The sequence below is a fragment of the Eleginops maclovinus genome, chromosome 22, assembly GCF_036324505.1.
Source record: "Eleginops maclovinus isolate JMC-PN-2008 ecotype Puerto Natales chromosome 22, JC_Emac_rtc_rv5, whole genome shotgun sequence".
NCBI classification, from domain to species: Eukaryota; Metazoa; Chordata; class Actinopteri; order Perciformes; family Eleginopidae; genus Eleginops; species Eleginops maclovinus.
The window spans coordinates 23,852,565-23,870,064 of NC_086370.1; the positions used below are offsets into that span (position 1 = coordinate 23,852,565).

At 44.3% G+C, this 17,500-nt stretch overlaps 3 protein-coding genes across 4 annotated transcripts in view; 1 reads left to right on the forward strand and 2 right to left on the reverse strand.

The window, feature by feature from the left end:
* The window catches only part of abhd12 (abhydrolase domain containing 12, lysophospholipase), a 10,891-nt gene extending 5,621 nt beyond the window's left edge, over window positions 1-5,270 (reverse strand). Inside the window, exons 1-2 of the mRNA XM_063874707.1 lie at window positions 5,046-5,270; window positions 4,351-4,507 (exon numbers count right to left, since the gene is read on the reverse strand). Coding sequence (XP_063730777.1) covers window positions 4,351-4,505 — 155 coding nt within the window. The 5' untranslated portion in view covers window positions 4,506-4,507; window positions 5,046-5,270. The remainder of the gene's footprint in view (window positions 1-4,350; window positions 4,508-5,045) is intronic.
* gins1 (GINS complex subunit 1 (Psf1 homolog)) lies at window positions 5,067-8,291 on the forward strand. Of its 2 annotated transcripts, none has more exons than XM_063874724.1 (7): window positions 5,067-5,284; window positions 6,434-6,498; window positions 6,572-6,670; window positions 6,767-6,857; window positions 7,281-7,397; window positions 7,694-7,768; window positions 8,147-8,291. In XM_063874724.1, the coding sequence occupies exons 2-7, from the start codon at window positions 6,464-6,466 to the stop codon at window positions 8,213-8,215; spliced, it is 486 nt and encodes a 161-aa protein (XP_063730794.1). In that variant the 5' UTR covers window positions 5,067-5,284; window positions 6,434-6,463; the 3' UTR covers window positions 8,216-8,291. The 2 variants fall into 2 exon arrangements, with proteins under 2 accessions (XP_063730794.1, XP_063730793.1); XM_063874723.1 differs by lacking the exon at window positions 5,067-5,284 and adding an exon at window positions 5,646-5,881.
* A 683-nt stretch (window positions 8,292-8,974) lies between these two features.
* ninl (ninein-like) overlaps window positions 8,975-17,500 on the reverse strand; it is a 30,864-nt gene continuing 22,338 nt past the window's right edge. The window contains exons 25-32 of the mRNA XM_063874592.1: window positions 17,381-17,497; window positions 17,039-17,152; window positions 16,580-16,726; window positions 12,583-12,681; window positions 10,733-10,846; window positions 10,519-10,581; window positions 10,258-10,371; window positions 8,975-10,052 (exon numbers count right to left, since the gene is read on the reverse strand). Coding sequence (XP_063730662.1) covers window positions 9,861-10,052; window positions 10,258-10,371; window positions 10,519-10,581; window positions 10,733-10,846; window positions 12,583-12,681; window positions 16,580-16,726; window positions 17,039-17,152; window positions 17,381-17,497 — 960 coding nt within the window. The 3' untranslated portion in view covers window positions 8,975-9,860. The remainder of the gene's footprint in view (window positions 10,053-10,257; window positions 10,372-10,518; window positions 10,582-10,732; window positions 10,847-12,582; window positions 12,682-16,579; window positions 16,727-17,038; window positions 17,153-17,380; window positions 17,498-17,500) is intronic.

Here is a 17,500-nt window from a genome sequence, read left to right on the forward strand (position 1 = left end):
ACATCACTTTGGAACACTTGTGCTCCTATTGGCTAGCATTCCAACACATTGTAGGTGATAGGCTAAGGGGCGGGACATCTCTGAGGGGTTGACCAATCACAACCTTTAAATATATACACTATAAAAATCTTCCAGAATAAAAACATACTATTTCCCAAACAGCTTAAAGACAAAGCTTGGAATATTTAAATCATTATTGACATTTAGACATTCAGCCATAAATACTGAGTTATTTTGTGTGGCCCCGCTGAACCTATCAATCCCTGCAGCTCTCGGTCTGGAGGAGCGTCGGGTTTAGAGGAGATCTGATCCTGTAATCTGATCCTGAATCGTTCATCCTCCACAGAGTCTGCAGGCTCCACAGAGGTCCTTTACATTAGACCTCTTGAACACCAACACACCGCCGTTAAAGCTGGGTTGATATTTTAGTTTTTGAATCCTTTTTCAAAACATATTTTGATTATTTTTACAAATATTTTCTGATTCTTCTGAGAATGACACAGATATTTGTCCCCAAAATATGATATTATAATTCCTTCAAATAATTTACTTATATTTTTCTGCACTTTTGATGATTCATCTATCTAATATTAATTTAGGATATTGATCTGCTGCCGCTAAAGCTGCGTTGATATTTCGTTACATTTCTAATGTTTTTACACCTCTTTCTATTTCAATTCTTTATAAACAATTCTTTGGACAATTCCTCAGATATCTATCCCAACAAATCCATGTGTAACTTCTCTTACTCAATAGGTTTGTAATCATTTAGATTTTATTACAAATCTATTGTAATATTTTTAGATATTTATTTTCCTTTTTACACTTTTATAATAATTCTGAAGCTAAACAAATATTTTTCACCTTTTAATATTTTGATATATGTATATTCCCCCCCCATCAGTAAGGAGAGAGTGGCACTGGAAGAGAAGCTTTAATATTTAATGGCAGAGCTCAGGATGAAACATGAGAAACACACACTATATCTACACCTGCATCACACTCTCACACACACACACACACACACACACACAGTATTATTAGCTGATGCTGCAGCCTCACGGTCACCCAGAGGTGAGCTGCAGCAGACGGGGGGGGGGGGGGAGATAACGCTATACATTCAGATCATGAGATTATGGTTTGTAGAAATCAGAGAATAAAGGGGAGTCCCAGCTGATGAATATAGAGTGTGCATGCTAAGTGAAGCCTGTTCTCCTGTTCTGCATTACATACATCTGATGGAAGAGCGCCGACGCACACCGACCTCACAGCTAGAATCAATGTAAAGGACACCATTTGTACAGAGAGTTAGATTTTAAATTACATTTTGAATGAAAATATATTATAATATTAATTCTTTCGTGCATTTCACCTTTCCTCCAGCTCTCAGATCTAAATGGAATTGTATACAAATAAAATAAATGTTAAAAACTTCTTTTGGAAATTGTTTCTCCTTCCACACCGACAAGCTCCTCGAAATATTAGATTTGAGGCAGCGATGGTTTAAGTTGTTTGTGAGATGAGAGATGCATGTGTTCAGAGAAACCTCACAACAACCCAGCAGAACAGGAAGTGAAAGAGGAAGCAGGGAGCCGCAGGTCTCAGACGCTGACTCACAGAAACTTAAAGAACCTTTACTGCAGCGGGGTCACTTCCTGCTGCATATACCCCTTGTCTTTCTGTAATTGATCTAATCATTGATTGATGTTTATGTCTGGCTTTTATTCACATTTATTGTTTCATCATATTCATTATTAAAATATGCTTTGAATCGTGTTTTTATTCCGGGCTGGAGTTAGATCAACCTGCAGACTCTGTAATCCTGCTGAGGCCTCCGTCAGGTGGAGACTCTAATCTGCTACTACAGATTAAAGAGAAGGACAAGCTTCAGGGACGGCTTTGGATCAACAGGCCGGATTATACATAAATCATTTAATCAATAAATACATTTATTGATATCAACGGGTACAGAGTGACATCACTATGGACAGCTGCCTTTACTATTGGCTAGCGCTCAACACATCGAACGTGATAGGCTAAGGGGCGGGACATACTGATATACACCTGAACATCAGCAGGAGAGGACTCTTTAAAGTAGAGACACTACATACTCATATACACCTGAACATCAGCAGGAGAGGACTCTTTAAAGTAGAGACTCTACATACTGATATACACCTGAACATCAGCAGGAGAGGACTCTTTAAAGTAGAGACACTACATACTGATATACACCTGAACATCAGCAGGAGAGGACTCTTTAAAGTAGAGACTCTACATACTGATATACACCTGAACATCAGCAGGAGAGGACTCTTTAAAGTAGAGACACTACATACTGATATACACCTGAACATCAGCAGGAGAGGACTCTTTAAAGTAGAGACACTACATACTGATATACACCTGAACATCAGCAGGAGAGGACTCTTTAAAGTAGAGACACTACATACTGATATACACCTGAACATCAGCAGGAGAGGACTCTTTAAAGTAGAGACACTACATACTGATATACACCTGAACATCAGCAGGAGAGGACTCTTTAAAGTAGAGACTCTACATACTGATATACACCTGAACATCAGCAGGAGAGGACTCTTTAAAGTAGAGACACTACATACTGATATACAATACACCTGAACATCAGCAGGAGAGGACTCTTTAAAGTAGAGACACTACATACTGATATACACCTGAACATCAGCAGGAGAGGACTCTTTAAAGTAGAGACACTACATACTGATATACACCTGAACATCAGCAGGAGAGGACTCTTTAAAGTAGAGACGCTACATACTGATATACACCTGAACATCAGCAGGAGAGGACTCTTTAAAGTAGAGACACTACATACTGATATACACCTGAACATCAGCAGGAGAGGACTCTTTAAAGTAGAGACTCTACATACTGATATACACCTGAACATCAGCAGGAGAGGACTCTTTAAAGTAGAGACACTACATACTGATATACACCTGAACATCAGCAGGAGAGGACTCTTTAAAGTAGAGACTCTACATACTGATATACACCTGAACATCAGCAGGAGAGGACTCTTTAAAGTAGAGACTCTACATACTGATATACACCTGAACATCAGCAGGAGAGGACTCTTTAAAGTAGAGACACTACATACTGATATACACCTGAACATCAGCAGGAGAGGACTCTTTAAAGTAGAGACACTACATACTGATATACACCTGAACATCAGCAGGAGAGGACTCTTTAAAGTAGAGACTCTACATACTGATATACACCTGAACATCAGCAGGAGAGGACTCTTTAAAGTAGAGACTCTACATACTGATATACACCTGAACATCAGCAGGAGAGGACTCTTTAAAGTAGAGACACTACATACTGATATACACCTGAACATCAGCAGGAGAGGACTCTTTAAAGTAGAGACACTACATACTGATATACACCTGAACATCAGCAGGAGAGGACTCTTTATTTCAAGCTTGTGAAAATATAAATGCCACATCCAACCCAATTACTCGAACACAAAGTCCACAATAAGTCGGATGCTGTTGTATAAACATATCTCTGCAGCTTCCAGTCCGCCCAGCACGTCAGCCTCACTGAAACCAGTCAGACCAGTCAGCTCGGGGATTGACCGCATATAGAATAAAAGGTTAGGAAACACAAACTTCAATAGTCTGATTAAAAAATTGCCTGTAAGACTAATTATTCAGAATATATTTTGTTTATTTTAAATGTGTTTTTTTATTTCTTTGTTTACTTTTATTATATTTTTGTAGATTTCTTTGGTTTGTAATCTTGTTAATTTTGTGTACTTTTTACTAATATTATTTCATCATGGTTTCCTGTTGTCTGCTCACTTCAGGTCCCGTTATGGTGAGCATGATTGGAGGAAATTCTTTACATTTTTGCCAAACGCCGACTTTGACCCATGCGTAAAATGTCTATAATTTGGGGTCAAGATTTGAAACGTCATTTTAGTATAATAGAGGTAAACAAAGATATAGTAGATCAATTAATATAAATACATTATGTACAATTTCAGTTTATTGTAAAAATAAGATTTTACATTTAATACATTCATATTATATTTGATTTCACTTTATTTTCATATGTAAATTTCAGAGTTTCATGTTTTTTTATTTTTTATTTTTTTAATGTTTTTTAATTTTCATAATAATAATTTTATATTTAGAATTATTAAGTATTTATTATTCACTTTTTTCCAGTTCATTTTACTTTATTTCATAATTTCTTTTAACATTTCTATTTTTATAATAACTGATTATATTTTGTATTATTATTTATTCATTTGAGCAAAAAACATTTTTATAATCATGTTGATAATTTACTCACCTCTTGAACGGTTTCCCCATCTCCCCCCCCGGGCCCTGCGGTCCTCTCTCTGCGGACTCTGGTGTCTCTCTGCCCGGCCGCTGCTTCAGGTCCGGGTCGCTCTCCAGCAGAGAGCTGGTGGTCCCTCTGTCCTCAGAGCTGTTCCGCTTTCTCATCACTGGAGAAAGAAACGAACGTTAACCGACCGAAAACCGACCGTCACTACCGGGCCTGTTAGCGAAGAGCAGGCCGTTTTCTGTCCGGGTCACGGAGCTCTAAAGCCGGGGAGGACAGAGCTCGATGCCCGCTGTGGATAACTGAAGATCCGCAGAGAGCAGCTGATCAGCAGCCAATCAGAGCAAAGAAACGATACCACATGGCCGCACACTGTGCTGCGTCCACGGCCTCTGGAGAGCGTCGGAGAAACGACTACCAAAACAAAACTAGTGCATGGTACCTTCATGTGCATCTCGTAACGAAAAGTTATACAATAGAATCACGAATAGGCGCATTTTACGGTGGTAAGTAACTAAATACATTTACCTAAGTATTTGCTACATTCTGGTAATCCTATTTTAACCAAGTACAAGATCTGAGTACTTCTACGATCTCACCCCTCCTCTTTTACGAAAGTACAAGATCTGAGTACTTTCCCCACCTCTCTGTCTGTTGTTGAACTCAAACCCAAACGTCCCCTAAAATAAAAAGAAGTTTACCATTTCAGATCCTCTCTCTCTCACGTGAATGCAGCATTTCAGATCTAGTTAGCGAAGTGTATCTGCTAGAACATAAAGTGACTTCGCCAAGACAAACCAAAGACTACGACATTAAAGTTTAAGCTTTAATAAGTCTTATAAAACCAGGAGCCGGTACACGGTGCTTCTCTGCCCGAGAAGGGAAGCTGTCAGTCGGGTTTATTTTTAGCCGGCTGTGCTAACCGGAAGTCAGGCTGCAGGTAAAAAAAAAAAGGTGGACTTTTCCAAAAGCATCTTGATTTAGTATTTTTAGAGATAAAAGACTAAAAAAGGTTAGAACATTTTCCAAAATATATGGGAAAATATGTGGAAGATATATGGAAAAAAACTATTTAGAAGAATGTAAAAGAAATCTAAATTTCAGTAATCAAATTAAAACAATTTGTGAAAAGGTCCAAAGTAACGTTCTCTAATCCGCGATTGTAGTTACTAGTAAATACAACAACATACAGGTTATTTATTCAAAACAATAATTAACCTCATGTATTGTGAACGTATTAGGGATATATAAAAATTACAATACACGTAATGAAGTGAAATGAACGTAAAGCACTTCGCGCGACTTTGAAATTTGTCCCAACCAGGCTACCGTGGCATGACGTCACTGTATCACGTGATCATAACACTCGGATTTCTCCCGCGAAATCCAGTCCGCGTCCACAGCCTGAATCTGAGTGTTTTTATTATTTAGTTTTATTCATTTCTTCAGTTTCTGCTCCGCGATGTTTTGTGAGAAAGCCATGGAGTTAATCAGAGAGCTGCAGCGGAGCAGCGAGGGTCAGCTGCCCGCCTTCAACGTGAGTACAGAGGGAAGGGTCTACGTCTGTGGACGGATTTTGGGTCTATTTTAAGTTTGAGAGAACTCTGGATCATTGAAAGTGACAGAGTGCTTCTTTATTTGAAGATAAATTGTCCACAGTACATGTTGTGCTCAATGGGCACAGAATCACAGAGAGAACAGATATGGAAACTGCCATTTTGTTATCCTTCAGCATCGTCAATAGCCCCGAAAAGCACTCCAGAACTGTCCAACTCTGCCAAGCCATTTTGAACTATTGTCCACATAAGCTATAATGCTAATTAACGCAGCTAATGCTAACGGTGTAAACGTCCCAACATCTGCGGTGTTAGAGGCAGAGCACGGTCTCCAGCTGTTTGAACGTGTGTGAAGATGTTGGAATAAATGCAAAAATGAAAAATCTAATGGATGAACTCTTAGAAAACATGTTTCTTAAAAAATGTAAAAAGAAATGTGAAAAAACCCAGATGTGTTTGTAAATGTGAAAGGAACACATTTCAGACATATTTTGAAAGTGAAAGGCTCTGAGAGATTGATGCTGTGCTCTCAGGAGGACGGACTGCGGCAGGTTCTGCAGGAGATGGAAGCTCTTTATGAACAGAACCAGACGGACGTGTGAGTCCTCAGGATATATTACATTGCGTTATATTTTATTATATGTTATTATATTATACTCTTTGTGTTTCAGTAACGAGGCGAAGGCTGACGGTCGGGCTGATCTCATTCCCTCCATCAAGCTGCGTCACTGCTGCCTGCTGAGGAACCAGCGCTGCCTCACCGCGTACCTGTGAGACACGCGCACACACCCTGCACACACCCTGCACACACCCCTGCACAGCACTCTGTTGTTTGTTGGTTGTTTATGTGTGTGTTTGTTGTGGAGGTACGACCGACTGCTGAGGATCCGCGCTCTGCGCTGGGAGTACGGCAGCGTCCTGCCTGCCAACGTTCGCTTCCACATGTGTGCTGAGGAGGTGAGTGACCCCCCCACATTTGACAGTGCAGGACAAATACAGTGTAGACGTTTAGAGACGCTCAGAATCAACCCCGTCCAGAAGGATTCATCAGGAATAAGAGCTCCTAGTTTCCTCCTCTGTTTGAGGTGTTTCTGCATCTTCATAATGGCCTCCTGGACCTGGACCTGGACCTGGACCTGAACGCTGTGTCTGTTCAGGTTTTGGTACAAATGTAATGACTTTCAGGACCTTTTTATCACCTCTAAATGTGAAAGATATGACCCCGAACTGCAGCAACACATCTTTCAGTGCTTATCAAAAACACGTCTGTCTGTCTGTCTGTCTGTCTGTCTGTCTGTCTGTCTGTCTGTCTGTCTGTCTGTCTGTCTGTCTGTGTCTGTGTGTGTGTGTGTGTGTGTGTGTGTGTGTGTGTGTGTGTAGGTGCAGTGGTTCTCTCACTATAAGAAGTCTCTGGCCTCCTTCATGCGCTCTCTGGGTGGGGCCGAGGGTCTGGACATCACTCAGGACATGAAGCCCCCGAAGAGTCTTTACATCCAGGTCAGACGCTCACCTGTCGGCCCTGTGGGTCCAGACCCCAGAGCTTTATGTTAGAAATGTAGAGTAGGAGTCTCCGGCTCAGAGAAGCTGCCGGATGCTGACCTGTGGATGCTGGGATGTTTACACAGTTAGCATCAGTTGTGTTGATTAGCAGACAAGAGCTAAATAATGGCTTAGACAATTTAGGGGTGATTTTGCACCATTTTCTTCCTGTGTCTTTGAACGCATCGCATAAACCAGAGCAGATTCCTCTGTCTGTGAACCTACATGTGATTAAACCCATTCTGATTCTCCAGGTGAGGTGTTTGAAGGACCACGGAGAGTTGGAGATCGATGATGGGACCGTGATCCTGCTGAAGAAAAACAGCCAGGTCAGGAACTGTACTTGTCATTAATTATACTTTATTATTAATTATCTTTGGTTATTTATAAACCTCAGCATAAAATGATATTATTTAGTATTTGGTGGTGTAGAAACAATATTCCATCCTATAATGTAGAATACTAATTATAAACTGTATTTTATTATGTAGAAATGAGTTATTAAATAATATATAGAATGTTTAGAATTAGGACAGAGACATTATTTCAAAAAGATCAATATATAAATACACAGAATAAGCATTACGTTATTATTTACTTTAAGGATGATACTAATGAAATATTTTTCAACTATTTGAAACTGTATGTGATCACACGTGTTCAAAGTGTCTCTCAGTAACGTGATGTCCCTGAACGCCTCTCTGCAGCACTTCCTGCCGCGGTGGAAATGTGAGCAGCTGATTCGTCAGGGCGTCCTGGAGCACGTCATGTCCTGATGAGAAACGCTCAAACGTCCCGAGTCCCTGAACACAACACACTGATGAACTTCACAATAAACGATATTTCTGTAAACGCTTCGACCTCGCGCCGTCTTTAGAGGACGTCACAGACGGTCCTCCAGTGTCTTTACTGTGTTCCTCAAACATTAAATCAACGTTTATGCTGCCGGGCTGACACATTATTTATGAGTTGATTAAATGTTTTGCTCTGTTTTTAAAGCTGTCAAATAAACTGGTGACTCAGTCTGAGATGTCTCTCCTGGGACATGTCTGAGGTGTCTCCCCTGGGACATGTCTGAGGTGTCTCCCCTGGGACATGTCTGAGGTGTCTCCCCTGGGACATGTCTGAGGTGTCTCCCCTGGGACATGTCTCGTGCTTTAAAGGTCACTGTTCTGCTGTCCTCTTCAGGTCTCTTCTACATCGACATCTGTATTGTTCTCACACTGCCTGTGCTGCAGCTCCTCTTCTCACCCTGGCTGGAACTGAAATTGGTTAGATGGATGGCTCTGTTGTGATTGGTCAACTGTTTAGAGATGTCCTGCCCCTTAGCCTATCACGTAGTGTGTTGGAGCGCCAGCCAATAGGAGCGCTATGTATTTCTTTTGAGTTTGTTTTTGTTTCAATGCTAAATGCAAACTAAGGATCCAGTTTTAATACTTTTAAATGTAATTACAACCTGAAGTGCAGCTCAGGTTTCCTGGGGTTTTACTTCATGACGAACACATCTGGTTAAAAATGAGTTTCAAAAACAAAAGTTGATAAAATTATAATTTAATGTCATTTTCATTTTACAGTACGTACACAGAGGTCAGAACACAGACAGAGGTCTCACTCTGACGGGGAAACCGCAGAAACTAAATGCAGAAAACATTTAAAATCTGACCTGCACAAAAATAAAGGTCTCGTTGTGATGTAAAAAATACAAATATATAAAGAAACAATACCCATAATACTTCAGTGTGTGTGAGAGATCAGACAGGTTTTTCTGGGTCTTTCTGAAACAAAAGTCTTTATGAAGCAGCTTCATGAGACGGACGGGTGAGTCTGCTGATGACTGCTGTGAAACGGCCACCCCCACACAAGACCTCTCACACACTCACACCTTATATTTTACCTGTGAGTCACACTTCACTTTGACGTCTCACCTGGATACTGTTTCTGAGCTCTGGTTTTTTCCTCTCCTTGAATTCATGATATTTGTAATTCGGTTTGGAGGAAATCACAGCTGTTATTACAGGAACTACGGAGGCCCCAGAGGCTCCAATGGAGGAAATACAAATGTATTAAACTTGAGTTTGTATTTAAGTTTCATGTACTGTATGAATTAATGCAGTATTATTATTATTATTCCAGAAGCAGCCAATTACATTACTGATTAATTATTTGGATTATAAAGAATGTATTCAGCAGCTCATTGTCATAGCAGCTGAATCACATCTTCACTGATCCAGATTTCAAAGAGTGCAAATGATCTGAATTTAATCCTCACACATAATGTCCCATACTGTGCTCTGATTGGCTGATCAGGACATGAGGTCATGTGATGTGATTGTGGGTCTAATAATGAGCAGGTTCAGACTCTCTGCAGACCCAACAGGAGCCCCTGCAGCTCCCACCTGGAGGAGAGGAACCGTGAAAGCGCTACGTGGCGAGCGCGGCCGGCACGATGTCTCGCAGCAGCTGGTTGAGCGCGCTCACTTTGTCCTCCAGCAGGAAGTTCTTCTTCTCTGCGTTTTTCTGCCGCTGCTCGGTGACCTGCAGCGCCTTCATGAGCTGCGAGTTCTCCACGTACAGATCCTTCAGCATCGCGCTGAGCTGCGAGTTCTTCGACAGCTGCAAGAAACACCACGGTCACTTCCTGCGAGGCGCTTCCTTCTGATACCAACTTCATTTAGAATATTGACTTTGTAATAGCATGTTTTATTTGAAATACTAAATGTTATAGTTCAGAAAAAAACTAACAACCTGAGAAAAAAATGAGTCGAGATAAAAGTCCAAATCTGGAGAGAAGTCCCGTTCTGGACCGCGTCAGACCCACCTGTTCTTTGAGCTGCTGGACTTTCTCCTGCAGAACCAACTGGACCCCCTTCAGCTTCGTCTCCAGCTGCACCACCTTCTGCTGCAGGGCCGACACCGCCTTCTCGTACTGATCCTGAACACACACACACACACACACACACACAAGCTCTGTCAGGTGAATGTAGAGATGTCTCAGGTCAGTGTGTGTGTGTGTGTGTGTGTGTGTGTGTGTGTGTGTGTGTGTGTGTGTGTGTGTGTGTGTGTGTGTGTGTGTGTGTACCTGCTTCATGCTGATCTGGGAGCTGCTCTGCTGGCTGTGCAGCCTCAGCACCTCCCGCACCGCCTACAGACAGACAGACAGACAGACAGACAGACAGACAGACAGACAGACAGACAGACAGACAGACAATTCATGGTGACACTTATACAGACCAGTGTTACTACAGCTAACAACTCAGGTCCTCTTCTGTGTGGGTTCAGTGTCCCCACCCTACCTGGTCCTGGTTCTGGTTCCGCTCGGCCTGCAGCTCGCTGACTCGGCTCTTCAGGGTCTGCTGCTCCCGGGTCAGCTTCTGGACTTCCAGCCCGCGGATCTGCAGCTCGGACAGCTGACACAGCAGATAGCAGACAGACTTAACATCTGAACTCATCCTCAACCAATCAGACTGCAGCGAATCAGAGCAGGCTGGAGGAGCCCTGAACTCATCCTCAACCAATCAGACTGCAGCGAATCAGAGCAGGCTGAAGGAGCCCTGAACTCATCCTCAACCAATCAGACTGCAGCGAATCAGAGCAGGCTGAAGGAGCCCTGAACTCATCCTCAACCAATCAGACTGCAGCGAATCAGAGCAGGCTGAAGGAGCCCTGAACTCATCCTCAACCAATCAGACTGCAGCGAATCAGAGCAGGCTGAAGGAGCCCTGAACTCATCCTCAACCAATCAGACTGCAGCGAATCAGAGCAGGCTGAAGGAGCCCTGAACTCATCCTCAACCAATCAGACTGCAGCGAATCAGAGTAGGCTGGAGGAGCCCTGAACTCATCCTCAACCAATCAGACTGCAGCGAATCAGAGCAGGCTGGAGGAGCCCTGAACTCATCCTCAACCAATCAGACTGCAGCGAATCAGAGCAGGCTGGAGGAACTCTGAGAGGTATTCAATATTTTCTGAGATTAAAATTCACAGTTTACTTTTTTGTGCCAATTGACGACATTCTGATGATTTTATAACGGAGTATATTAAAGTTTCTTTCCACTAAGTCTAATCATAAGTGTGGATCTTTACACGTAATATTTTAACTTATTTTCTGGTTAATTTAAAGGGACACTGTGTAAAAAGGCGCCAAAGTGGCCAAAAAGGGTACTGCAACTACGGTTTTGGCCAAAACCGGCTACGGCGACTCTCGAAGTTCACAAAACTTCTTCCGGTTTCGAAACTGATATAAAACCTGCTAGTTCGGTATTAGCAGTAGCAGTAACAACACAGTTGCGCGACACAGCAAGATGTCCTCCTCTTCAACAACAAATCGGGTCAGTTTTTTGTACAGTTTATTCCTAAACTTAATCACTACAAACGATACTACACACAGTTTACCTTTGCTCAAGACTCGCCATCACTTCTGCTTCAGCAATTGCAGTCAAGCGTTCATCGCTATACGATAAATAAGGACATTCATTCAATTATCTTTATTTGTACGGAGATAGAACACAGCATGATTAAACAGAATGCATTATGTGATAACTTACGGCTCGGCTCCACTCGGAGTATGTGTGGTCCTGCATTTTTGTTTAGTAGCTACGATCCCGAACGCGCGGTGACTAGTCATTAGGAAAACGCCGGAGGCGGAGCTGCAAATTCTGTATGTCCCCCAGAGGAGGTTGTACTTTCAAAATGGCTGCGGGCCATGGGGAAGATCCCCTTTGTATGTAGGTAAAACTGACTATATCTAAGTACAACAGAATACTTAGATTTCGGGATAGATGTGAAATGGGTTTAAAAAGACTGTATTTATGAATGGGTATCTTAAATTTCGGTAATTAGCTAGTAAAAGTCTTACACAGTGTCCCTTTAAGGTTTAATAATCTCAGAATATTTTGTGTTTAGTAAAACTATAACACCTTTTTCTCCGTACTTTACTCTTGTGAATATTAAAAACAATGACTTTATATAAACGTAGAGTAAGAATATTGAGTATTTAATTGTCTTCTAAATGAATGACTTTAATCTGGGGATAACGTCATTAAAGGGAAATCCAGCCGTGGGTTTACTTTCTGAATCCCATGATGCTCTGCTTCTTCTACAGATGTTTTGGGACAGGGGTACGGGGGGGGGGGGGGTTCTGGTACCTTGTGCTGCAGCTCCTGGTTCTGGACTCTCAGTTTGAGGGTCTCCTCCTGCAGGGAGCTGGAAGGCTGATCCTCCTTCTCCCTCAGCAGCTCCTCCACCTGACGGACAGGAGACACAGAAACTCACATTTATGAAAGTGGCTCTGAGATAACGGGGGCTTCACGAGACCAGAGCACAGACCCTCAGAAAGACAATATTTACATCCTTTTTCATTATCAATAACTGCACCTCCTCTACTGCTCCTCTGTCCCAAGGTGTCCCCCAGGGTTCAGTGCTTGGTCCCCTCCTCTTCATCCTTTACATGCTCCCCCTTGGCAAAATCATTTGTCGCCACAACCTTCAATTTCACTGCTACAAACCCCCCCCCCCACACACACACAACACAACCCACTCTCACCAACTGTCCCTCAGAAATAAAAGCATGGATGCAGATAAACCACCTTCAACTGAACAGTGCAAAATCAGACATCATCATCATCAAGCGGCCCCCCATCACGTACCAAAACCATGCAGAATTTCAACTTCACCTTTGAGAGCAACACTATCCCCCCCCACATCTGCAACCTTGGATTCATCTTCGACAGCCAGCTCAAATTAAACCCCCCCATGAATCACATCACCAGGACCCATCACTCTCCTCCTCTGCTGCTGAAACCCTGGTTCGTGCATTCCTCACATCACGACCGGACTCCTGCAACAGCACCTCTGGTTTACCGTCCAACCTCCTCAACAAACTGCAATACATCCAGAACTCTGCTGCACGCCTCCGCACCCACACCCGCTCTGGAGACCACATCACTCCCGTCCTCCAGAACCTCCACTGGCTCCCCGTCCGCCAACGCCTCGACTTCAAAGTCCTCCTCATCACCCACAAATCCCTCAACAACCAGGCCCCCTCCTACCTCACAGACCTGCTGCACCACCACACCCCTTCACGCTGCCTCCGCTCATCAGAAGCCAACCATCCCCATCTGCGCCAAGCCCCGAACCTGGGGGGGGACAGAGCCTTCTCCGTCGCTGCCCCCTCCCTCTGGAACTCACTCCCACAACCCATCAGAGACTGCACTGACCTCACCGCCTTCAAGAAACTCACAAAAAGTCATGTGTGATGTTGACACTTTGCTCGGTTGACTCTATTTGTTGTTGTCTTCTATTTGTTGTTGTCTTCTATTTGTTGTTGTCTTCTATTTGTTGTCTTCTATTTGTTGTTGTCTTCTATTTGTTGTTGTCTTCTATTTGTTGTTGTCTTTTATTTGTTGTTGTCTTTCTTTTTATTATTATTGATTTTATCACTTGCTTCATTGATTTGAAGTAAAGGAATCTTATTGTTATTTAATTAATTAATTCGTTTTTATTTTTATTTGAAACAAATGTTGTATTTTTTATAATAATCCTTTCTCACATTTAAAGTTGTATTCTACTTCATTATTATTTGATTGTCATTATTGTATTTCAGTTGAAATTCATTATTTGTTTTCATAATATTTTACTATAACCCGCGGGCCCACCACCTACGGGACACAGCGATGGGGTCGGGTGCGCTGCCAGAAGGGTGGCAGTGAAAGCAGAGGGTCTCGGCGGACCAGACTCAGGCGGCAGAAGCTGGCTTTGGGGACGTGGAATGTCACCTCTCTGGGGGGGAAGGAGCCGGAGCTCGTGCGGGAGGTGGAGCGTTACCAGTTGGATCTGGTGGGGCTCACCTCTACGCACAGCGTCGGCTCTGGAACCTTACTTCTGGATAAGGGTTGGACTCTATTCTTCTCCGGAGTTGCCCAAGGTGTGAGGCGCCGAGCGGGTGTGGGGATACTCACAAGCCCCCGGTTGAGTGCCGCTTTGTTGGAGTTTACCCCAGTGGACGAGAGGGTCGCCTCCCTACGCCTGCGGGTCATGGGGGGGAAAACTCTGACTGTGGTGTGTGCTTATGCACCAAACAGCAGTTCAGAGTATTCGGCCTTCTTGGAGACCCTGAAAGAAGTCCTGTATGGGGCTCCTGAAGGGGACTCCTTAGTCTTGCTGGGAGACTTCAACGCACACGTGGGCAATGATGGAGACACTTGGAGGGGCGTGATTGGGAGGAACGGCCCCCCTGATCTGAACCGGAGTGGTGGTTTGTTACTGGACTTCTGTGCTCGTCATGGATTGGCCATAACAAACACCATGTTCGAACATAAGGATGCTCATAAGTGTACGTGGTACCAGAGCACCCTAGGCAGAAGGTCCATGATCGATTTTGTAATCGTATCATCGGATCTGAGGCCGCATGTTTTGGACACTCGGGTGAAGAGGGCGGAGTTGTCAACTGATCACCATCTGTGCGGTGTAGTGCGGGTGAACTGGGAACGTCTGGAGGAACCCCAAGTCCAGGAGGCCTTCAACTCACATCTCCGGTGGAGCTTTTCAGTCATCCCTGTGGAGGCTGGGGACATTGAACCAGAGTGGGCGGTGTTCAAAGCCTCCATTGCCGAAGCTGCGGCGGGGAGCTGTGGTCTCAAGGTCTTAGGTGCCTCAAGGGGCGGTAACACTCGAACCTCCTGGTGGACACCGGTGGTTAGGGAAGCCGTCCGACTGAAGAAGGAGGCCTTCCGGGATATGTTATCCCTGGGTATCGACAGGCCCGAAGGGCAGCAGCCTCAACCGTGGCCGAGGCAAAGCAGCGGGTGTGGGAGAAGTTCGGAGAAGGACTTTCGGTCGGCACCAAAGTTGTTCTGAAAAAACGTCCGACACCTCAGGAGGGGGAAGCAGGGAACCATCCAAGCTGTGTACGGTAAGGACGGGACGCTGTTGACCTCAACTGATAGTGTGTTAGGGCGGTGGAAGGAACACTTTGAGGAACTCCTGAATCTGACAACTCCGCCCTCTATGTTAGAGGCGGAGCTGGAGTATGAAGATTGATCAACTCCAATCTCACGGGGGGAAGTCACTGAGGAAGTTAAACAACTCCACAGTGGCAAAGCCCCGGGGGTGGATGAGATCCGCCCAGAAATGCTGTCATGGTTGACACGTCTCATCAACATTGGGTGGAAGTCGGAAACAATACCGAAGGAGTGGCAGACCGGGGTGGTGGTTCCCCTTTTTAAAAAGGGGGATCAGAGGGTGTGTGCCAATTACAGAGGCATCACATTAGGTGGGTGGTAGTGACGGGCCATGATTGGCTCTGTATGCAACGTTAGCATAGTTTCCTTAGCATTCGCCTAGTTCACCTCTGCCCAGGGCCGGCCCTGGGTGAGGGGGTCTCTACTCAGGGCCATCCAATCTCTGTCCTTGAATCCCCCAGTCAGAGCTGGTTGATGTGGCCAGGGAAAGAGACGTTTGGGGCTCTCTGCTGGAGCTGTTACCTCCACAACCCTGGCGGAGAGGCGGGAGAAGATGGACGGATGGATGATGATGGATGATGGATGGACGGATGGATGATGGATGATGGACGGATGGATGATGGATGGATGATGGATGGACGGACAGACGGATGATGGACGGACGGACGGATGATGATGGATGGATGGATGATGGATGGATGGACGGACGGATGGATGATGGATGGATGGATGGATGATGGATGATGGATGGATGGACGGACGGATGATGGATGGATGGATGGATGATGGATGGATGGACGGACGGATGGATGATGGATGGATGGATGGACGGATGGATGATGGATGGATGGATGATGGATGGACGGATGATGGATGGACGGACGGACGGACGATTGATGGATGGATGGACGGACAGATGGACGGATGAAATATTGTTGTTTTATTTAATCCATTACTTTATTGGATTTAGATTCGGAGTGAAAAATAGAGTTGTATTATTGATTTAAATCCCTTTATTACATTTATTTATTATTGATTTACTTTTCATTTTTTTAGGCTTAATTATTAATATTTTTCTCTGTTTTCCAGCCAATCATTTTATACATTAAAAACATATTTGATAAATATCTTGAAGAATTTACTAATTTGAATACTGCACTATATAAATCCCCCCCCTGCTGACCGTGCTCTGTGCGTCCTGCAGCTTCCTGTTCATTGAGGTCACTTCCTGTGTGTGTTGGAGTTTCTCCTGGCTTACAGAGAGCAGCTGAGCTCGCAGCAGCTCCACCTCCGAATCCACGCCGAGCAGCGACTCCTGCAGATCCTCCAGCTGACCAGACACACACACACACACACACACACACACACACACACACACACACACACACACACACACACACACACACACACACACACACACACACACACACACACACACACACACACACACACACACACACACACACACACACACACACACACACACACACACACACACACACACACACACACACACACACACACCTTTTTTATTTGCATAAATCGAAGATTTTGTTCTTTCAGATTTATCCCCCAGAGTTGCTCCTCCTCCCTCTCTCTGTAGTTATCACTCTCTCTCTCCTGCTACAGTCTGAGGGCTGACCTTCTTGTTCCTCTCCTCCGCCTCCTTCAGCAGTCTGTTTTTGTCCTCCTCCATCCACTGCAGCTTCAGAGTCACACTGCTGAGCTCCGCCTGCACCCCCGACAAACGCTCCAGCTGAGGGACAAAAATACACTTCAGAATATTAAAGATAAGACAGGATTCAATCCGGATTCTGTGTTGGTCCCTGAAGGCAGCATCTCTCTGGTCCAATGGGATCTCTCATGTGATTGTGGGATAAAATAATCTCTGTGTCAAACTAACGGTCACATGACTTCCCGTCACCACGCTAAACTACAGGTGGCTCTCTCAGGGGATCACGGGGGGGAGGGGGGGGGTCAGCACCTTGTCTTTGCAGGAGTTCAGCTCTGCGTCCTGCAGCGTCCTCTGCTGCGTCCATGCCGCCTGCAGCTGCTGCTTCTCTCTCTGCTGCTGCTGCAGCGCATCCTGCAGCCGCCGCACCTG

Coding starts and splice junctions, on each gene's coding strand:
- gins1 (XM_063874723.1), top strand. CDS start 5,807: ATGTTTTGTGAGAAAGCCATGGAGTTAATCAGAGAGCTGCAGCGGAGC. Junction 5,882..6,433: donor GTCAGCTGCCCGCCTTCAAC/GTGAGTACAGAG, acceptor CTGTGCTCTCAG/GAGGACGGACTGCGGCAGGT. Junction 7,398..7,693: donor CGAAGAGTCTTTACATCCAG/GTCAGACGCTCA, acceptor CTGATTCTCCAG/GTGAGGTGTTTGAAGGACCA.